This window comes from Podarcis filfolensis (assembly GCF_964270895.1).
Source record: "Podarcis filfolensis genome assembly, chromosome: 2".
Lineage (NCBI taxonomy): Eukaryota > Metazoa > Chordata > Lepidosauria > Squamata > Lacertidae > Podarcis > Podarcis filfolensis.
In genome coordinates, this window is record NC_139605.1 from 36,443,087 (window position 1) to 36,461,135 (window position 18,049).

At 46.1% G+C, this 18,049-nt stretch overlaps 1 protein-coding gene across 1 annotated transcript in view; it reads right to left on the reverse strand.

Moving 5' to 3' along the window:
* Positions 1-18,049, reverse strand: part of PLXND1 (plexin D1) — a 154,274-nt gene that overhangs the window by 21,802 nt on the left and 114,423 nt on the right. Inside the window, exon 26 of the mRNA XM_083602674.1 lies at positions 1,641-1,787. Within this exon, the coding sequence (XP_083458800.1) occupies positions 1,641-1,787 (147 nt within the window). The remainder of the gene's footprint in view (positions 1-1,640; positions 1,788-18,049) is intronic.

Genomic DNA, 18,049 nt, shown 5'->3' on the forward strand with positions numbered 1-18,049 from the left:
TATGCATTTTTGCAAAGGAGTTTCCCCTAATTGTGTATTGGCATTTAGTATGCATGTGCATTTTTATGCTGACTTACCCTGGTATAAGCATTTTTGAACATATTCTTTGGCTAAAGAACTGCACTGCAAAATTTGGAGAAGTGCGGCTTTTGAAGAGTGTGCATTTAGGCTTGCGTTTTGTTTTGAAAGAATTAAGAAAGTTTGCCTTTAAATGGAAGCTGAAGTGAATTTATCCCCCATCTGAATTTGATAGCAACCTTTTATAATGTGTTTGCAACAGACAGGATAGCAAGGTGTATCTGAACCATTCCCTTGCTTACAGGATGCCACTGTCACTTATTGCACTATTACAGAGTTTGAATTATGCCTATTTCTAGGATCAGAGTTTGCTTTGTGAATGGTAAGCAATGGAGCTTAAAAGTTTAATGTCTTTTCTTTTTAAAGATAACCAGGTTTACCCACAGTCTGGTTAACACTGATGATATCCTTGCAGGGACTTTTATTTACTATCACCTGGGAATTGTGCATTCACTTAAGTTTCACTTACTTGTAAACAAAGAGTCAACAGCACTTTCCCAATTTGTTCTTACGGAGTTATCTCTGTAAAGAGAAAGTTAATGCCAAAAGCCCTGCTGCTAACCTCCTTAGCTCTGCATCATAAATTATAAATCAGTTGGTAATGTGAACCTACAGCAAGGCAACAAAGGACACCCAACCAAAAACCTGTTCTCATTTTTACACCAGCACAGCTCTTGAGTGAACCCCACTGATTCTGGGAGAGCTCCATCAGATTTATGCTATCGTAATCAAAAGCAGAGCTTGGTTTGGACTTTGCAAAGGTCTGTCTACTGCATTTACTGTCAGGGTTGTAGTTAACATATTCCCTGAGACTCTACATTCTTTGTAGAGGCATTTTACAGCATCACTTTTCAGCACGACTTCTGTAACACCCTGCGTAAAAGCCTTCACACCGTGGACTCCGCTTTACAACCAGCAACCTTTGCTAGCAGCGAAGTCAGTGCTTTGCCAGAAGCTGAAAAGATGTGACACTCCTTTTTGATAATGGCTTGTTAATTCCCCCCCAGCATATCCTGAACATCAGCCAATCAGATGAAATTTTCAATGGCCTCAATATATTCTCTGCCTTGAAGATCTTAGTACCCAGATGTTTTAAAATAAGATATACTTCCATATGTACTTTTCCAAGTCTAATATATGCTAGCACAAGGATGGTAACTTTACATGGAGAATGAAACAATTTTAACAGTGAATCTGAAAACAAAGCTATCTGATATGCACAATTCCTAAGGAATTGTGTACTTAGGGCACAAGCCTTCCTATGGATCTCTTGACTTGTCGACCTCAAAGTTCTTGTGACTTACTGTACCCATTGATTTTGGTCTATTTACAGGATATACTTGTTAGTCTCATCCACTGACTCAAAATACACTTTCTTTCTTTAGTACTGCCCCTCTCCTCCAGTTCTCATTCCCCAAGTGTCCAATACGTCTAGAAATAGGGCACACTGCCTCACCCCATTAAAAGAGCTTCAGTTCCTAAAATTGATATGGATGACTCAACTTTCAAATATAGCCATGACACAAACAAATCCTTTTCACTGAAGAGCAGGAATCTCTTACCCTTGGCTTTGCTTCAATATTCTCTCTCAATAGCCATTCTTCGTTGAGAGTATACCTGGCTTTTCCAGTGATGGCATCTATGGAGCCTTTGTTGATCTGTTGCTTGATTGCACAGAGCAGGAGGAAGAAGGGCTCCCCAACAGTTTCCTAATAGGGGAAATAACAGGAAATGGTTTGGTGACCAAGAACCAATGAGCGTAATTTCTCACAACATGCCCCCCCAATGATTTACACTAAAAAGGATATACCAAGAGCTCAGGCCACAAGTTTCAATATAAGGAATAATTCCTACTCGAGAGTTGAAAAGAAAAACGTGTATATTCTGCTAAGAATAACAATTTGAAGCTGATAGTAAATTTAAACACAACGTGTAAGTACGATAGTTTTAAGTAAATTGGTATATCCTTTTTAGTGTATATCCAACAAGAACCCCCAATGATTTACAGCAGGGGTCAGCAAACTTTTTTGGGAGGGGGCTGGTTCACCGCCCCCAGACCTGGATCGCACACATTGCGGAGGGCTTCTCTCGCTCCCCCTCTCTCCCCCAGTCCCAGCCCCTCCCTTCCCCCTGCCTACCTATGGTGCTGCTGGCAGCGGCAGCGGGGGACACACACGAGTGGCCCCAAAGCAGCCCTTTCCATCCACTCGTCCCTCCTTCTCCTCCTCCGCCAGCCTCTGCCACTCGCAAGGGCAGGCACAGAAGCTGCGGTTGGCAGAGTGCAGTGCCTCTCCCACCTGCGGCTCCTGTGCCTGCACTTGCGAGTGGCAGAGGCTGGTGATGGCGGCGGAGGGATGAGCGGCCCGAAAGGGCTGGCTGGCTCCGGAGGGCCGCTGCCCAAAATGGTGCCCAACCAGCCCCCTTCCTCCACTACGCAGGGCTGGGAGAAGGGCGAGGAGAAGCCAGGAGGAGGGAGGGGGGAATGGCATGGGGGGGGGATGGCAGCGCCGGAAAAAAAATTAATGGGAAAAAATAATGAACAGAATTGCCAATCCATGGACTGTCCGTGGGCCGGATCCTGAGGGCAATTGGACTGGATCCGGCCCGCGGAAAGTAGTTTGCTGACCCCTGATTTACAGAGCCATTTCCCTGCTGCTATATTTACAGAGGTCAATATTACAAGCAAAGTTATTGCAGGGGGCCTCCGGGCTAGTCATTATTTTGTGGGAGGGAATTCAAGTGCAAACTGAAACATTACATTTGTGCAGTTAAAGTGGACTAAAGTCCTCTGTTGTCCTAGTACAACAAATCTCACTTAAACCCCCCTCCCCCAACTGTTTGCAATTAGGAAAGCGATGGGGAAGCACATAGAAAACTTTGAGGTGAAAGAATGATTAACAGGAAGATGTATCAACACCCGCAAGCAAATTTGGATGAATGCTCATTGTCATCTAGCCACCCTATAAACAAATCAGAATGAATGCTCAATAAACTCAAGGCAAAGTCTAACCACCATGTAAACTTTGCGCAAGCAATCAGGATGAATGCTGAATAAACGGGTCGTCTGCAGGAGCCCTTAAGATCCTGGAGAGCAAATGCAGCTTTCAAGCAACCAAAAAGAGATGCTCATCATTCTATACAATCAAGCAATATTATCATAGAAACTAGAGCAGGAAGCAGAGTTGGAAGCAATAATACAATGAAATTACAGGAGGAATTTTAAAGAGTCAAAATGAAATTATCCTATTGTAAAGCCCCACAAATAGATGGGATCCTTGCTTAGTCTCTTCTGAAACCAGAACATGACATTTATATGTCTCTATATTGGGAGGATAGGTAATATTATCAATTGTACAGTCTGGATCCTATCCAGACATTAACGCCATGCTTATTTTACTTGGCAGTACTTCAATACTGATACGACTGAAATTGGATAACAGTAATTTTATTCACGTTTTCAGTACAGTTTTTCAGAGATTTCAAAGGCAATTTTCCAGATCGAATCCATCCAGCTTCACTGTCAAATAACTGTAAGCTAACCCCAATGTATTTTAATTCAGAAATCCTTTATATGTCAGCCTTTTTAATATTCACAATTTTTTCTTCCAACTAAAACGTTTATATTAATTTACCATTTTTGTAATTCAATTTCACTCTTCCCCTCATGCATTCATGCACACGCACACTTCCTCCGAACTTCTTAATTGCTAAGGGCAAGAGAAGTACAATTACTGCAAAAATGTTTCAGGAATCCAAGTGGCCAGCGTCTGTTCATTCCGATTCCTCTGCTTGATTGATGCTAACGCTATTAATGCTTTCTCATCACTACAGCAGCTAGTTTAATGCCAGCTTTGGCTTTGCTACACTTGGGATGCTACTATACGGCTGAAGATGGGTACATGCCATCTGTTGTGTAAGTGCCAGGATTTAATTTGCAACAAGCAGCATTCTTATGCTAAAACAATAATCATACTAGCTTCTTATTTGAAGGTTTTGTCAACACTCTGCCAGATACCCACATCTAACTGGGCCTGTTGTGGTCAACAGTTTGCAATGTTTGAATTTTACACCCTCGATTTTTCTGCATGAGTCACACAGCAGTTGCATGAAGAGGAGAAACTATAGCTCCTAGCGACAGAGCTATCAAAGCATTGATTCTGAATGGAGATGTACTTTAGGACGTGCTTAATGCTATACACATGCTTAATTAAGGTGCTTTGTCGAGTCAAGTCTCACAAAAACTGCAGAACAGATTGTGGTTTAGGGCTCATTGAGTTACAAGTGGGGAAATAGTGACACTTATTCAAAGTAGGGAGGGAGAAGAAAGATATCAAGGGTCTTGGACCCAAGAATGACGATGGCCATTGTTACAGAATAAAATCAGATGTATTTTTTTTTTTTTGTATTCACATATGTTCTCCCAATCAAGCTTTAATGAAAGCAGACAATACTGACAGTGCTCCAGATTGTCCTCTGCTTCGGATTTTTATAGCACAATCCTATGCATGTTTGGGACGTGGGCGGCGCTGTGGGTTAAACCCCAGAGCCTAGGGCTTGCCAATCAGACGGTTGGCGGTTCGAATCCCCGCGATGGGGTGAGCTCCCGTTGCTCGGTCCCTGCTCCTGCCAACCTAGCAGTTCGAAAGCACGTCAAAGTGCAAGTAGATAAATAGGTCCCGCTCCGGCGGGAAGGTAAACGGCATTTCCGTGCGCTGCTCTGGTTCGCCAGAAGCGGCTTAGTCATGCTGGCCACATGACCTGGAAGAATGTCTGCGGACAAACGCCGGCTCCCTCGGCCAGTAAAGTGAGATGAGCGCCACAACCCCAGAGTTGGCCACGACTGGACCTAATGGTCAGGGGTCCCTTTACCTTTTTATGCATGTTTACATGGAGCTCAATCCTACTGTGCTCAAGGATGCTAACTCCCTAGCTAATGCATTAAAGATTGCAGCCATGCTTTCGTCTCTGAGAAGGAAGAGTGTATAACTTGTAAGGGAGTTGCTGAAAAGGCTGACCTTACTGTGAAATGTTAGAGAGGAACATAGGGTGGTTGTGTATTAAAATCAGATTCCCCGCTACCCCCACCGCCTTGTAAGGCATGTAGCTGAGTCTCCACCACAAAATGCGTCAGAGTCTCAGCCAGAGACAAATTGCACCTGAATCATAAACCTGCTTCCAAAGCCAGTAAAAGTGTTTTGCGAGAAGGCCACAGTGACAGAGCTGATATTTACTGCCTTGGCATAACATGTATCGCATATGATTAAGCAGAGCATGTGAACATTTCTCCCCCGCTACGTCTGAGAGTGCCACAGCAAGAAGCAGTTAAGCAGGCATTTCAGCTCCAGCTACACTATTCATGCTGTAGACTTTACAACAAGAATTATTACACAAGAAATAAACTATTTAAGTCCCAGCCTCTGACATGCTAGTTCTTTGTGTTTATGAATCCCAGAAATCGTGGGTTGTTGTGAAAATCTGCAGAAACAGAAAGTCGGTATATTTCAAAGATTGGAAAGGACGTGGACAGCGAGGGACTACAGATGAAGTGGATAACTTGGAATTTATTTCAAATTTATTGCTGGGAAACTGGTTTGGGAAGGAGTCGAAACCATCTTCGGACTAGGCTTTTTGGGGGGAGGGATGTAAATGTGCTTATTCGTGGGGAAAAGGGATGTTTTGAAAACATTTACTGTTATGTACTGAGCTGAATCCTAGAACAATAGGAGCCAGAATGCAGCAGTCTGATTGGTCTGCAGGAGTGACCCAGTCCAGCTCCAGGTGGAAGTGAATCAGCAACTTGAAGGAGCAGCCAATCAGGCTCCTGGATGAAGTGAATCCGCAACCTGATTGGCCTACAGGAGCAGCCCGGAATTAGGCAATCACGCGGGGCCCATTGTGTAAATAATGTATATATAGCTAGACGTTTTGGGGAAAGTTTCATTCATTGCTACTATGAGCTGAATAAAGAACATGAATTCCACACTCGACTCTGAGTATATTTCATTTACAGAGCACATTTTCTTCTCTATTATATTTTCTTTTTAATGAAATGTTTGGTGATTTGTAACTGCAATGTTATGGGCTCTTACAAGTAACCCTGGGCGGTAAAATCACTTTGTATTAATGAAACTCAAAGCTGGCATCCTTTGAGCTGTTCCATATAGGTTGTATGAAGTTCTGTTTCTATATGCTGGGTTTAAACAACAACTGGGAGGGGAAGAATGAACTCTTGGGTTAAATTTACAAGCTACTCTTCTAATGAGACTGAAACAATGTTAGAGATGTCTCTTGGGAACATATTATAGACAGTTAAAATGCCTGAGGGCACAAATAGAACTATTCCAACTACCCCAATTCAAAGTCATTTCTTACATTAAAAACATTGCTTTATGGAGGCTAGCAATGGGAACATAATAGCAAACTCCAGTGTCTCAAGCCCACTATCTTGGCTTCACATTCTAGTTCTTTGGCTAGTTATTGGGCCACAGAACCATAGCTGAATCCTTGCCCCCTGTTTCTCCCCTGTGGCTAGGGGTAACTTTTACCAGCTTTGCCTGGTTTGCCAGGTATGGCCATTCCTGGACAGGGATGTCCATGCATTGATAACTTTGAAGCTGGATTACTGCAATCCACTTTGTGTAGGGCTGCCCTTGGGCCTGGTTTGGAAGCTCCATCTGGTGCAGAATGCAGTGGCCTGACTGCTGATGGGGACACTTAGCTGACAACATGTGGCACCATTGCTAGAATATCTGCACTAGCTGCCTATCTGAGCCAGGTTCCAGTTATTAATTTTGAAAGCTCTGAACGACGTAGGTCCAGGGCACCTTAGGGTTAGCAAGGCTCTTCTGACATCAGCATGAAATAAGAGTTTTTAGTGTCATTGGCCCAGTCCTGTGGAATACTCTGCCAACAGAGATTCAGCAGGTGCCTTCTGTTTCAACCTTTAAATGGCTGCTGAAAACTATCCCATTCTGCCTGGCTTATGGAGGCAATTAAGAATTCATTTTTCCATAATAGCTGATGCTCTCTAACTTCAAATGTGTGGATGGTTTTTTCTTTATTACACATATCTACTGTTGTAAACTTCATTGATATTGTTTATGATCTAGTGGTATATGCTTATTTTTTTATAAATAATAAATAATAACAACATTTTCAAGGTGAAACGACAAATTCTTGCACTCTGTGTTCATTTGTCCAGAAGAACCCCTGGCAACACCCTCCAAGGCTCCATACTTACATCCACTAAGTTACTATTCCTACCTTGTCTCTCATCATACACTGAAAAGATGAAAAAAACTACCCTGAAGATGAGTACAACTGAGTGTTTAAAAGACATTGACTAATCTGCATTATGCAACCTTAATCTTTGCAAAGAATCGCCTATCTTGTCCTATCAAGAGAAGATAAAGAAGTGCTAGAATGTCATTTGTGATGGGCTCATATATTAGCATTTAGTTAGACTCCAAAGAAGACTCAGTTGATTCTTCCCCCTATGGTTTCTGAAGCTAACTCCAGAGAACTCCAAAGTGCTTCTCTTAGTGCCAAACTAGAAAGATGGTACCTATACGACTGCAATGAACATAACTAGTTTTAAACCATCAATAGTGACTGTACAGTGGGAGCAGGTGGGATGAGAATTGGGTACACAGCATGCAAGGAAGCACAGTTAAGTCTCTCCCACCCCCATGTTGGAGTCCCACTGAAAGTGCTCCCACCTGAAGCTGTAATTCAACCCCAGGAGAGACGCTTACATTGACAGCTTCCAATAGCAGTCGGGGAGGGTGTTATTGGGACTGCAGCATATGGAAAAGTGTCCACCCACCTTCTTGGTCCTAATTCTGATCCCCTGCAGCTGCTATTAAAAATTTAAAAACCAGACACGTTAATTGCAATCATGCAATAAACATCACAGCTTGTTTGGCTCTCATTGTATGACAAAAGGCAAAAGCCTTCTGGGGTTTCTCACTTACAAGTTAATAAAATCCTAAGTTTGTTACGGTGAATCTAGATTTTTATTGAGGCACCTTCTCCTTCTCCTGAAACATACAATAACTTTCTGGAAGTCAAATCATATTTTTACTGGTACACTTCAGATATCATGCCAAACTATGGTTTAAAACCTGAACCATTTCTTACAATTCCAAATCAACCACTATTTAGAGATACTTGCTTGCTCTCCTTCCTTTTCCTTTTGTGTTTTTCATTTTCTATAAGAGTAATAGTCTCAACTATGGTTTCAGATTAATTCAGCAAAAGCATGCCTTGCAAATATACTTTTAAACATAATTTCAGACAAAGCTTTGCTGGCTGATTGCAAACCATGATTTATCACTTCAGACATCACACCAAACTATCACCTTCTTTAACCATGAAAGTTTCTTTAAAATAATTCCTGTCTGAATTGAAGCAATGTGTTTCTGCGGAATTCTTTTCAGACTTGTGTTTTTGAAACTCTTTGTTTTTCTTTCCCCCAAATGTCTGAACTCTCAGACCTTGACCACAACGTGAATTTGTGCACAAAGTTTAACAAAGTTTTACTGTGAATGAGTAATGTAATGGTACATGCAACCTGGTCATTCCCTCTTCATTCTTCCCTTGGCATGGGAGAAACAAACCATGAAGTCACAATTAAAGTTGTTTGATTCCCCTCAATGAGGCAAAATTGCTAGCTAGCCTTAAACCATGCTTTGCTGTTGTCAACAGTATTAACACTCCTGGTGGCCATGCTGTGGCCACAGTATTCACACATACACCCCAGCAGCATGGAACTGCACCACTGTGAAGTGGACGCCACATTCTTGGGTGCCCATTTGAAGGAGGTCTGAGTCTAGCTGACTTGTGTTGCAGAGTAACCATAAGGGGCCAAGTCTAGTCAAGTTTGGCTGAGTGAGTCCAAGTGCAATGAAAATAGCCTAATTACACCAGGCAGTTCTTTGTAAATTCTCTTATCTCTTGGGCAGCAGAACACATTTGTGAAAGCACCTAAAATCTGAGCCTTTTAATTTTCACAATAGGGCTATATTTACAAACTGAACCAACTAGTCAGGCTCATCACTGGAGTTGCCCTTTGCTTAGGCCACGAATGGCTATTTGACTATTTTTGAATGTTTCCATTTTTAGATGGTTTGCTCTTCAACCCTCCATTTCTGCAATACAAATGGATGGATTGTTTGGCACAGAATTAATATAAAACAAATGTTTAAATCATGTAATGCTAACTTACGAGGGAAAATACAAGCAGCTGGAATTTTTCCACTGCACAATTGTTAAGGACCTTTTGCAGCAGCTGTTTCAAATAGATGTTGTGATTAATGGGGATAATTCAAGAACTAAAAACAGACCCATCGTCACATATGTCTCACGGCCCAGTGCTACAGGAGGGCTAGTAAATTTCTTTACCAAAAGCTGCCTGTAAGACTGGGCTTGGTTCACAAAAATGTGGTGCATAATGGAAATGGTTGACTTATAGCGGATAATTTAAATTGCAGATTGTGGGTCTAATTTCTTGTTGGTGGATCTGGGCGTAATATCCTTGAATACAGTAGGCTTGCTTTACTTTTCCAAAACCTTTGCAGCTAGAAATCAACTGTGACTTCCATTTTCTTTTGGTTGAGCAGACCTGGGCTGACATTCCATTGTTAATCTGAGTTGAAGTTAGTCTGTTGAAGTAGTCAAGACTCTAGTGGCACCTTAGAGACTAACACATATATTATGGTATAAACTTTTGTGGACCAGAGTCCACTTCATCTAACATTATGAAGTGTAATCCTAAACTGACAGGCAAATATACACACATGATCTTTTTTTGGGAGAAGAGTGAAATGCAAAAAGAATGAGCATTGATTATTATACAGTTCGAACCGTGGTTCCACTGCACTGGACTGGGTTTGGATGAAGCTCTGTTGCTGCAGAAGTTTCCCACTGTGCCTAAAGAAAACTTGAGTGGGAGGAAGCAACCACCAGCAGTATACATGTCAAAAGGTTGGCAGTATAAATTATTGAAACGGTGCATCTGGGGACAGAGAGAGTGGTAGAGCTGAGCTGACTCAGTCATCACTGGATCCTAAGCTTGTCCAGCTCCTGGCAGGTTGTGGCAAAGGGGCCTAAATTTGGCCTGCTTGCTTGGTCTGAAGGTGGTACAGCAAACATGTAGACTTTGCTGCCCTGGCTAAGAAAAGCAGGGGGGCTTCAGAAGCAGTGGTGGCTCCACCACCCACTGTTGCCTGCCAGTGGTTAGGACTGCACCCTGACTAGGTATGAGCAAAATGGTGATTGTATCACCAAAACTGCTTTTTCATTTTTTTACAATTGCCACAATGCTCTTTGTTATTTTCCCATTCCCTGATATTCTCATGTTTTCAGGAGGAAAACACATCACAGGCACTTTTGAAGAAGGGTTCTATCATACCCTGCGATTACTCTATTGTGATGGTGTTATGTACTGAGTTGAATAGGATCCAAACTGCAGCAGTCTGATTGGTCCTAGAACAATAGGATTCAGAATGCAGCAGTCTGATTGGTCCTAGAACAATGCAGCAGTATGATTGGTTGGCAGGAACCACCCAATCATGCTCCAGATAGAAGTGAATCCACAACCTGATTGGCTTACAGTAGAATTCCGGAATTAGCCAATCATGTGCAGCCCATTGTGTAAATAATGTATATAAAGCAGATACCTTGAGGGGACATTCATTCATTCCTCCTCACCACTATGAGCTGAATAAAGAGCATGAAATCACTGTGCGACTCTGAGTATATTTCACTGGCGACGAAGGTGGGATCCCGCTGAGCTGACTGCCACACACAGCACCGCAGCACCGCCACCTGCCGCACCGCTGCCTCGCACCGTGTATCCAGGCTTCAGCTCCGGGACACAAGGAACTCAGAATGGCAACCGACAGCAGCTTCTCGCCGTTCAACCCAGCATCTGGAGACTGGGAAGCGTACGCCTCCCGTTTCACCTTCCTCCTAGAAGCCAAAGGGGTCACTGAGGAAGAAGACGCCAAGAAGAGGGCAATATTCTTCAGCGTCTGCGGAGAGGAGACGTTTGAAATCGCCCGGGCTCTCCTTGCGCCTGAAGACGTTGCTACTGTTCCATACAAAACAATAATGGAACAGCTGAAGGGGCACTTTTCGCCACAGCCCTCAGTGGTGGCTCGTCGAAATGCCTTCTACGCAAAGCGGCAAGCCCCTGGGGAAACCATAACTGGGTTTGTGACCTCTCTCCGCCAAGCTGCCCGGTTCTGCAACTTCTCAGAGCTGGAGAACATGCTTCGTGACCGCCTCGTCGGTGGCCTGAAGGATGAGAAGCTGCAACGACGCCTCTACGCTAAGAAGAACCTAACGTTCCAGGTCGCTCTGGAGGAGGCCCTGGCAACGGAAGCTGCCGAGAGGTCGACGCAAGAGGCACGGCCGAGCCAGCCGTCCCAACCGAGGGTCCACCACGAAGACCTCACCGACGACTCAGGATCCAACCGGGAGGAGGTGCACCGAGTACAGCAGCGCACTCAAGCAGCCCACATACCACAGCAGCCTCGACGAGAAGGAGGGAACTGCGCAAGCTGTGGAGAAAGTCACGAGAGGAGGACCTGCCGTTTCCGCAACGCAGAGTGCAGGCAGTGTAGAAAATTGGGACACATCGCCCGGGTGTGTCGGGCTCGGCCCACCCGACGCCAGGCATCAGATGACCAATCCAAGAGCCCCAGGTCCCGGGGCCCAACGCACCAAGGCAACTCGACGGAGCTCACGGACTTCCAGGTATACCAGTTGCCCCACCCCAACGTAGAGAAAATTTATGTAGAGGTACAGATAGAGGGGGCCCCATGCCGCATGGAGCTTGACACGGGTTCAACTCTATCCATAATCTCGGCAAGGACCTTAAGGAAACTGTGTCCTACTGGGGGTCCCAAACTCAGGCCGGCCCCATTCACCCTCCGGGACTTCCAGAAACGTAAGGTCCCCACAATGGGGGTGGGGACCTTCAGGGTGCAGTACCGAGGGCGGACGCGGCAACTGGACTTGCTTGTGGTCAAGGGCCCCTACATTAGCTTACTGGGATTGGCATGGTTTGGACCACTGGGGCTAGCCGTCACCGGGGTGAACCACACGAGCTTACAAGGGGACGTGGATGCCATATGCAAGGAATTTCCAGGGGTTTTCGATGGGAAATTGGGACAGTATACGGGCCCCCCCATTGCTCTACAGCTTGACCCCGCAGTACGACCGGTCAGGCTCAAGGCCCGCCGGGTCCCGTTCGCCCTGAAACCCCGTATAGACGAGGAATTGGACCGACTCGTGGAGCAAGGAGTGCTGGAGCCGGTGCCTAATGCCCCCTGGGAAACCCCAATCGTCACACCCGTCAAGCCTAATGGTTCGGTCCGCATCTGCGCAGACTACAAATGTACCATAAACAAGGCCCTCACGGCCCATGCATACCCAGTGCCAGTGGTCAGCCATGTCCTTGCTACCCTGGCTGGGTCGAAAATTTTTGGCAAGCTGGACCTGGCTCAAGCATATCAACAGCTGCCAGTAGATGAGGCCACAGCAGAGGCACAGACGATAGTGACGCACAGAGGAGCGTTCAGGGTAAAGCGGCTGCAATTCGGTGTCAGCGTGGCACCAGGCATATTCCAGAATCTAATGGACTCTCTCCTTAAAGGGATTCCTGGTGTCACCCCCTTCTTCGATGATGTGTTGATTGCCGGGCCCACACCCGAGGAGTTTGAGGACCGCCTCCGCACCGTTCTGCACCGTTTCCAGACGGCGGGTCTCAAGGTGAAGCGGGAAAAATGTCTACTAGGAGTGCCTCAGGTGGACTTTCTGGGATTTATGGTGGATGCAGAGGGGGTCCACCCGACTGGGGACAAGGTACGGGCCATTTGTGATGCCCCAGCGCCCAAGAACAAGACTGAACTTCAGGCCTTCTTGGGACTATTGAACTTTTACCATTCCTTCCTTCCCCACAAGGCGGCGGTAGCGGAGCCCCTACACAGACTCCTGGACAAGCGGGCCCCTTGGGTGTGGGGCCAGCGCCAGGAGGCCGCATTCCAGGCAGTCAAGGACTTGCTTGTCTCAAACTCGGTCTTGGCACACTTCGACGAGAGGCTGCCGGTGGTGCTAGCATGCGACGCCTCACCCTATGGCATTGGCGCTGTCCTGGGACACCAACTCCCGGATGGAAGAGAGGTACCGGTGGCATACTTTTCCCAGACACTCAACGCAACCGAGCGGAACTACTCGCAAATCGACAAGGAGGGTCTGGCAATCGTGAAGGGAGTAAAAAAATTCCATGATTTCTTGTACGGGCGGCCCTTCACCGTGGTGACTGACCACAAGCCGTTGCTTGGCTTGTTTGCCCCCGAAAAGCAGACCCCCCAAGTGCTGTCTCCTCGTGTCCTCAGGTGGTCAATTTTCCTTGCCAGCTACCAGTATGCACTGATTCACCGCCCTGGGAAGGCGATGGGCCATGCGGACGCCCTCAGCAGGCTACCACTACCGGAAACAGGCCCCGACCCAGCACCTGCACAAGAGGTTATGAGCCTGGAGCTGCTTCCCGAGCGCCCCATTCAGGCACAAGAAGTTGCACACCATTCCAAGAAAGATAGGGTCATCTCCCGGGTCCTGGACTGGGTGTGGAGGGGATGGCCCAGCAGCAGCCCCGGGCCAGAATTCGCCGGCTACACAACCCGCAAACATGAACTGTCGGCCCACAAGGGGTGCCTGTTATGGGGAAGCAGGGTCGTTGTTCCCCAGCCCCTCCGCAAAAGGGTCCTCACAGCCCTACACGAGACACACCCAGGGGTAGTAAGAATGAAGGCCCTTGCCAGGAGTTATGTGTGGTGGCCGGGGATCGACGGAGAGATAGAGGCCTGGGTCAAACACTGCCAGGCCTGCCAAGAATCCCGCCCAGATCCCCCAAGGGCCCCAGTCCAGTCCTGGGAGTCCGCCCGAGCACCATGGTCACGCCTGCATGTGGACTTCGCTGGCCCCTTTCAGGGGAAAACATTCTTCATAGTGGTGGACTCTTACACCAAATGGCTGGAAGTCGCACTGGTACCGTCCACTTCTACGTCCGCAGCCATCCGGGTACTACGCAGGCTGTTTGCAACCCACGGGCTCCCTGACACTCTCGTCTCAGACAACGGGACTGCATTTACGTCAGGAGAATTCCAAACCTTCACAGCGCAGAATGCCATCCGCCACATCCGTTCAGCGCCATTCCACCCTGCCACCAATGGCCAAGCAGAACGCATGGTGCGGACCACCAAGGACACCCTTCGCCGCATGACGCAAGGGGATTGGGAGTACCGCCTTGCCACATTCCTTCTAGCACAGCACAGCACCCCCAGCTCAACGACTGGCCGGAGCCCCGCTGAACTACTAATGGGTCGGCGCCTTGCAATCAGATTGGACCGCCTTCACCCCGATAGAGCTCAGGATGAGGTAGTGGTGGGGGAAGGCAGGAACCCCCGGACCTTCGAGGCCCAGGACCCAGTGTACGCAAAGAATTTTGGGGCAGGCCCTGCATGGGTACCCGCCACAGTCACCAGGGTCACTGGCCCCGTGTCGTACGAGGTGCTAACAGATGGGGGGCAATGCTGGCGCCGCCACTGCGACCAGATACGGCGACGATTCCCGGGAGAAAACCAGGAGGAGGAGGACAGGTCAGAGGAGTCCCAAGGGAACAGTGGGGCAGTGAGGCCCATAGAGCAGCAGGGGCAAGCAGGAGAGGCTGAATCAGTAAATACAGAGAGGACCCGTGAGGCCGAAAGGACACCGGAACCAGAACCACGACTGAGCGAGCCGGTTGCGCCAGACCATACAGCCCCATCACAGCCAGCATCCTTGGAACACGAGCCAGAACCTGAACCCCGGACCAGGGAACACCCCAGGCCGCAACGCACACGTAGGCCGCCGGCGTACCTTGAGGACTATGAATGTGACCTCCCGGGCAGGACTGGAACTTAGAGGGGAGGGGTGTTATGTACTGAGTTGAATAGGATCCAAACTGCAGCAGTCTGATTGGTCCTAGAACAATAGGATTCAGAATGCAGCAGTCTGATTGGTCCTAGAACAATGCAGCAGTATGATTGGTTGGCAGGAACCACCCAATCATGCTCCAGATAGAAGTGAATCCACAACCTGATTGGCTTACAGTAGAATTCCGGAATTAGCCAATCATGTGCAGCCCATTGTGTAAATAATGTATATAAAGCAGATACCTTGAGGGGACATTCATTCATTCCTCCTCACCACTATGAGCTGAATAAAGAGCATGAAATCACTGTGCGACTCTGAGTATATTTCAGATGGCAACTGTAATAACGAGACACTGGTGCAGCATAACATTTAATGTTTTGAATAATAAATTTATGGGCTTTTGCTACATTTACATTTACCTTGGAGAAGAAATTAAACACAACAAGAACATGTTCTCTAATTTTTGGTCCTGCAAACATGCATGCAGAAATAGCCAACCATTTCAAAATGTGCAGCCACCTATCATTTGTTTCCTGTGATTCTAGGAAACTGTTGAGTGGATTCAGGAATATCATCAGGAAATTCGTGTGTGGGCAGAAATGTTCTCAGTCCTAATTATCACCAGATTTAACAAAAAATCTCTGAAGCCACCACAAATAAATGGATCACTGAACACTACAATCATCATACTGTGTAGCCACAATTGTGTAGGACAAATATGATTTCTGAAACTATACTTTGCCTTCTCATTAAGATTTCCCAAAATGCTTACAAAAAGAGAGCAGAGCTGATGTAAACTGGATGACTGAATTTGTCCTTTAGGACTAACCTATCAGGAAACCTATAGAGCTTGCTTAGTTTCCTGAGAGAAGGGACCATTCTGTATGGTTACATTATCCATGAAGGAATGTGGGCTTGCAGTGGGAGCTTATAGTCTGAGACTGGAATCCAGACAGGTCCCAGAGTTGTCTTCTGCCACATAAAGATTTTTTTTTTTTAAGCTAGTCTATATTGTGCTTGCCACAATCAATTCTGCCCCTCCTCCAATTTAATGGACAGGAGAGACCATGTTTCTGACATTGGACAGGATTCCAGGGACATTTGAAAGCAGTGAGAAACCTTGATGCATCAGAGTACCCCCAATCATCTATGCAATTGAGTGAGCCTACTCCTGGGTTGGGCTTGTGTTTTCCAATTGTGCTGGACTTCAGAGGTGCTCCAAAGCAGTCAAAAGTTTCTCTCTACTTCTAGGTGTCTCATAAGCAAATCATGAAAACAGGTGGTCCCTTACCAGTCCCTTATTTTGTGCTCACTTGATTAAAGGATGTGGTCTTCACTGGGGTGCTCATTTGTGATGCTCAGGTTTAGACTTACAGCTTCCAGGGAGGAGCGATGGGGAGTGGTATGCCTCTGAATACCAGCTGAAGGGAATCACTAGTGGGAGAGTGCTGCTGCAGTCATGTCCTGCTTTAATGTATTTTAATTCAATATATTTTTAACCTTCTGTTGGAAGCTGCCCAGAGTGGCTGGGGAAACCCAGCCAAATGGGTGGGGTAGAAATATTATTATTATTATTATTATTATTATTATTATTATTATTATTATTATTCTACAAACATCTGGTTGGTCAGTGTGAGAGGAGGATGCTGGATTACCTGGGCCTTTGGTCTGATCCAGCAGGACTGCCCTTCTGTACTTAGCAAGAGATGCGGCAATTCTTTCTATGTATGAGATAATCCATGGTATCTTCACTTGGATGATTAAACGCACTTCTACCTCAGACTGAGATGAGTTCAAGATCTACTATGTTCACTTAGGTTGCCAACTAATCCTGATTGTTCCTGACCACACAATTCATAGCAGCAAGCCAGAAAGTCAGGGGTAGCTATCCTGCTTTGTTTTACAATGAGACATTTCCTCATCAGTTAAGTCAAAACCAGAACATCAGCTGTATATTTCAGGACAAGTACTGTATGTGTTCGTTGTTATCGCTCTGCTTATAAACGCCGTATTGTTCCTAATGAAAAGTGCTAAGCAATTTTATATGCATATACACAAAATATTTTTTAAAACATTGAACTTCATCACTGGCATGCTGCCTTTTCCTGTCCTCCGGTTCTACAGCTAAGTAGACAAGAGCTGATTTTCAGCCGAACGAACAACAGCAGAAGGAGAGGTGGCACTGTCTCACCCTTGTCAAAACCAGCTTCCTTCCAAATTGTCTAATTTACTGGCAGGCTTTCCCCAGATTCAGCCAGTTATCGGCTGCTCCACAAAATACCACAGAATTAAAGCATTATCACAGCACACATGGAGAATCAATTTATGTTTATAACATCTGTCTTTTATCTTTCTCTTAGCTGGGACCATGCCAGGTTTAAAAGATGGGGGGCAGGCTGGGGGGGGGGAAACAAATTATTTACAAGCTAGCTTCATGTTTTAGATTAACATTTAAGAGTCCTAATCTTTGCTTCACTCTCCTGCTATGAAAGCTGCATCCTTCACCCTGGCTGTGCAGACCAAACTCTTCCTCTGAGATAGCTCTCCTGCCCTCAGACAGGCGCAAGGTGGGATGTGAAGCCTTGGAGCGATAGTAAACAGTGGCTGTTTCTTCATGCGTGCCTATCTGAGAGCAGCAGAAGAGAGCTCAGAGGAACATAAAAGACCGTATGAGAACTGCAGGCGTTGTTAATTTCTTTTGTAAGACCATCTTGCTCAGAGGTCCCGTAAGATAAAGCTCTATCCCCTCCCAAGGTTTTCTTGCACAACGTTCAGAAGAAATTAGGCAGCTGAGTTTGGTTGTATCGGATTCCAGCTGAGTTCTCTAGTCCCAAAAGAGGTCTCCACTTTCTTAACCGGGAGGCTAAGTATATGCAAAATCAGCAGATTTTAGCACCATAGCATGCAATTAAAAAAAACACACGTCTCCTACTTTCTTTCCCTTCCCAGGCTTGTTGAATGTCTATCGCCGACCGCACATGAACAAACT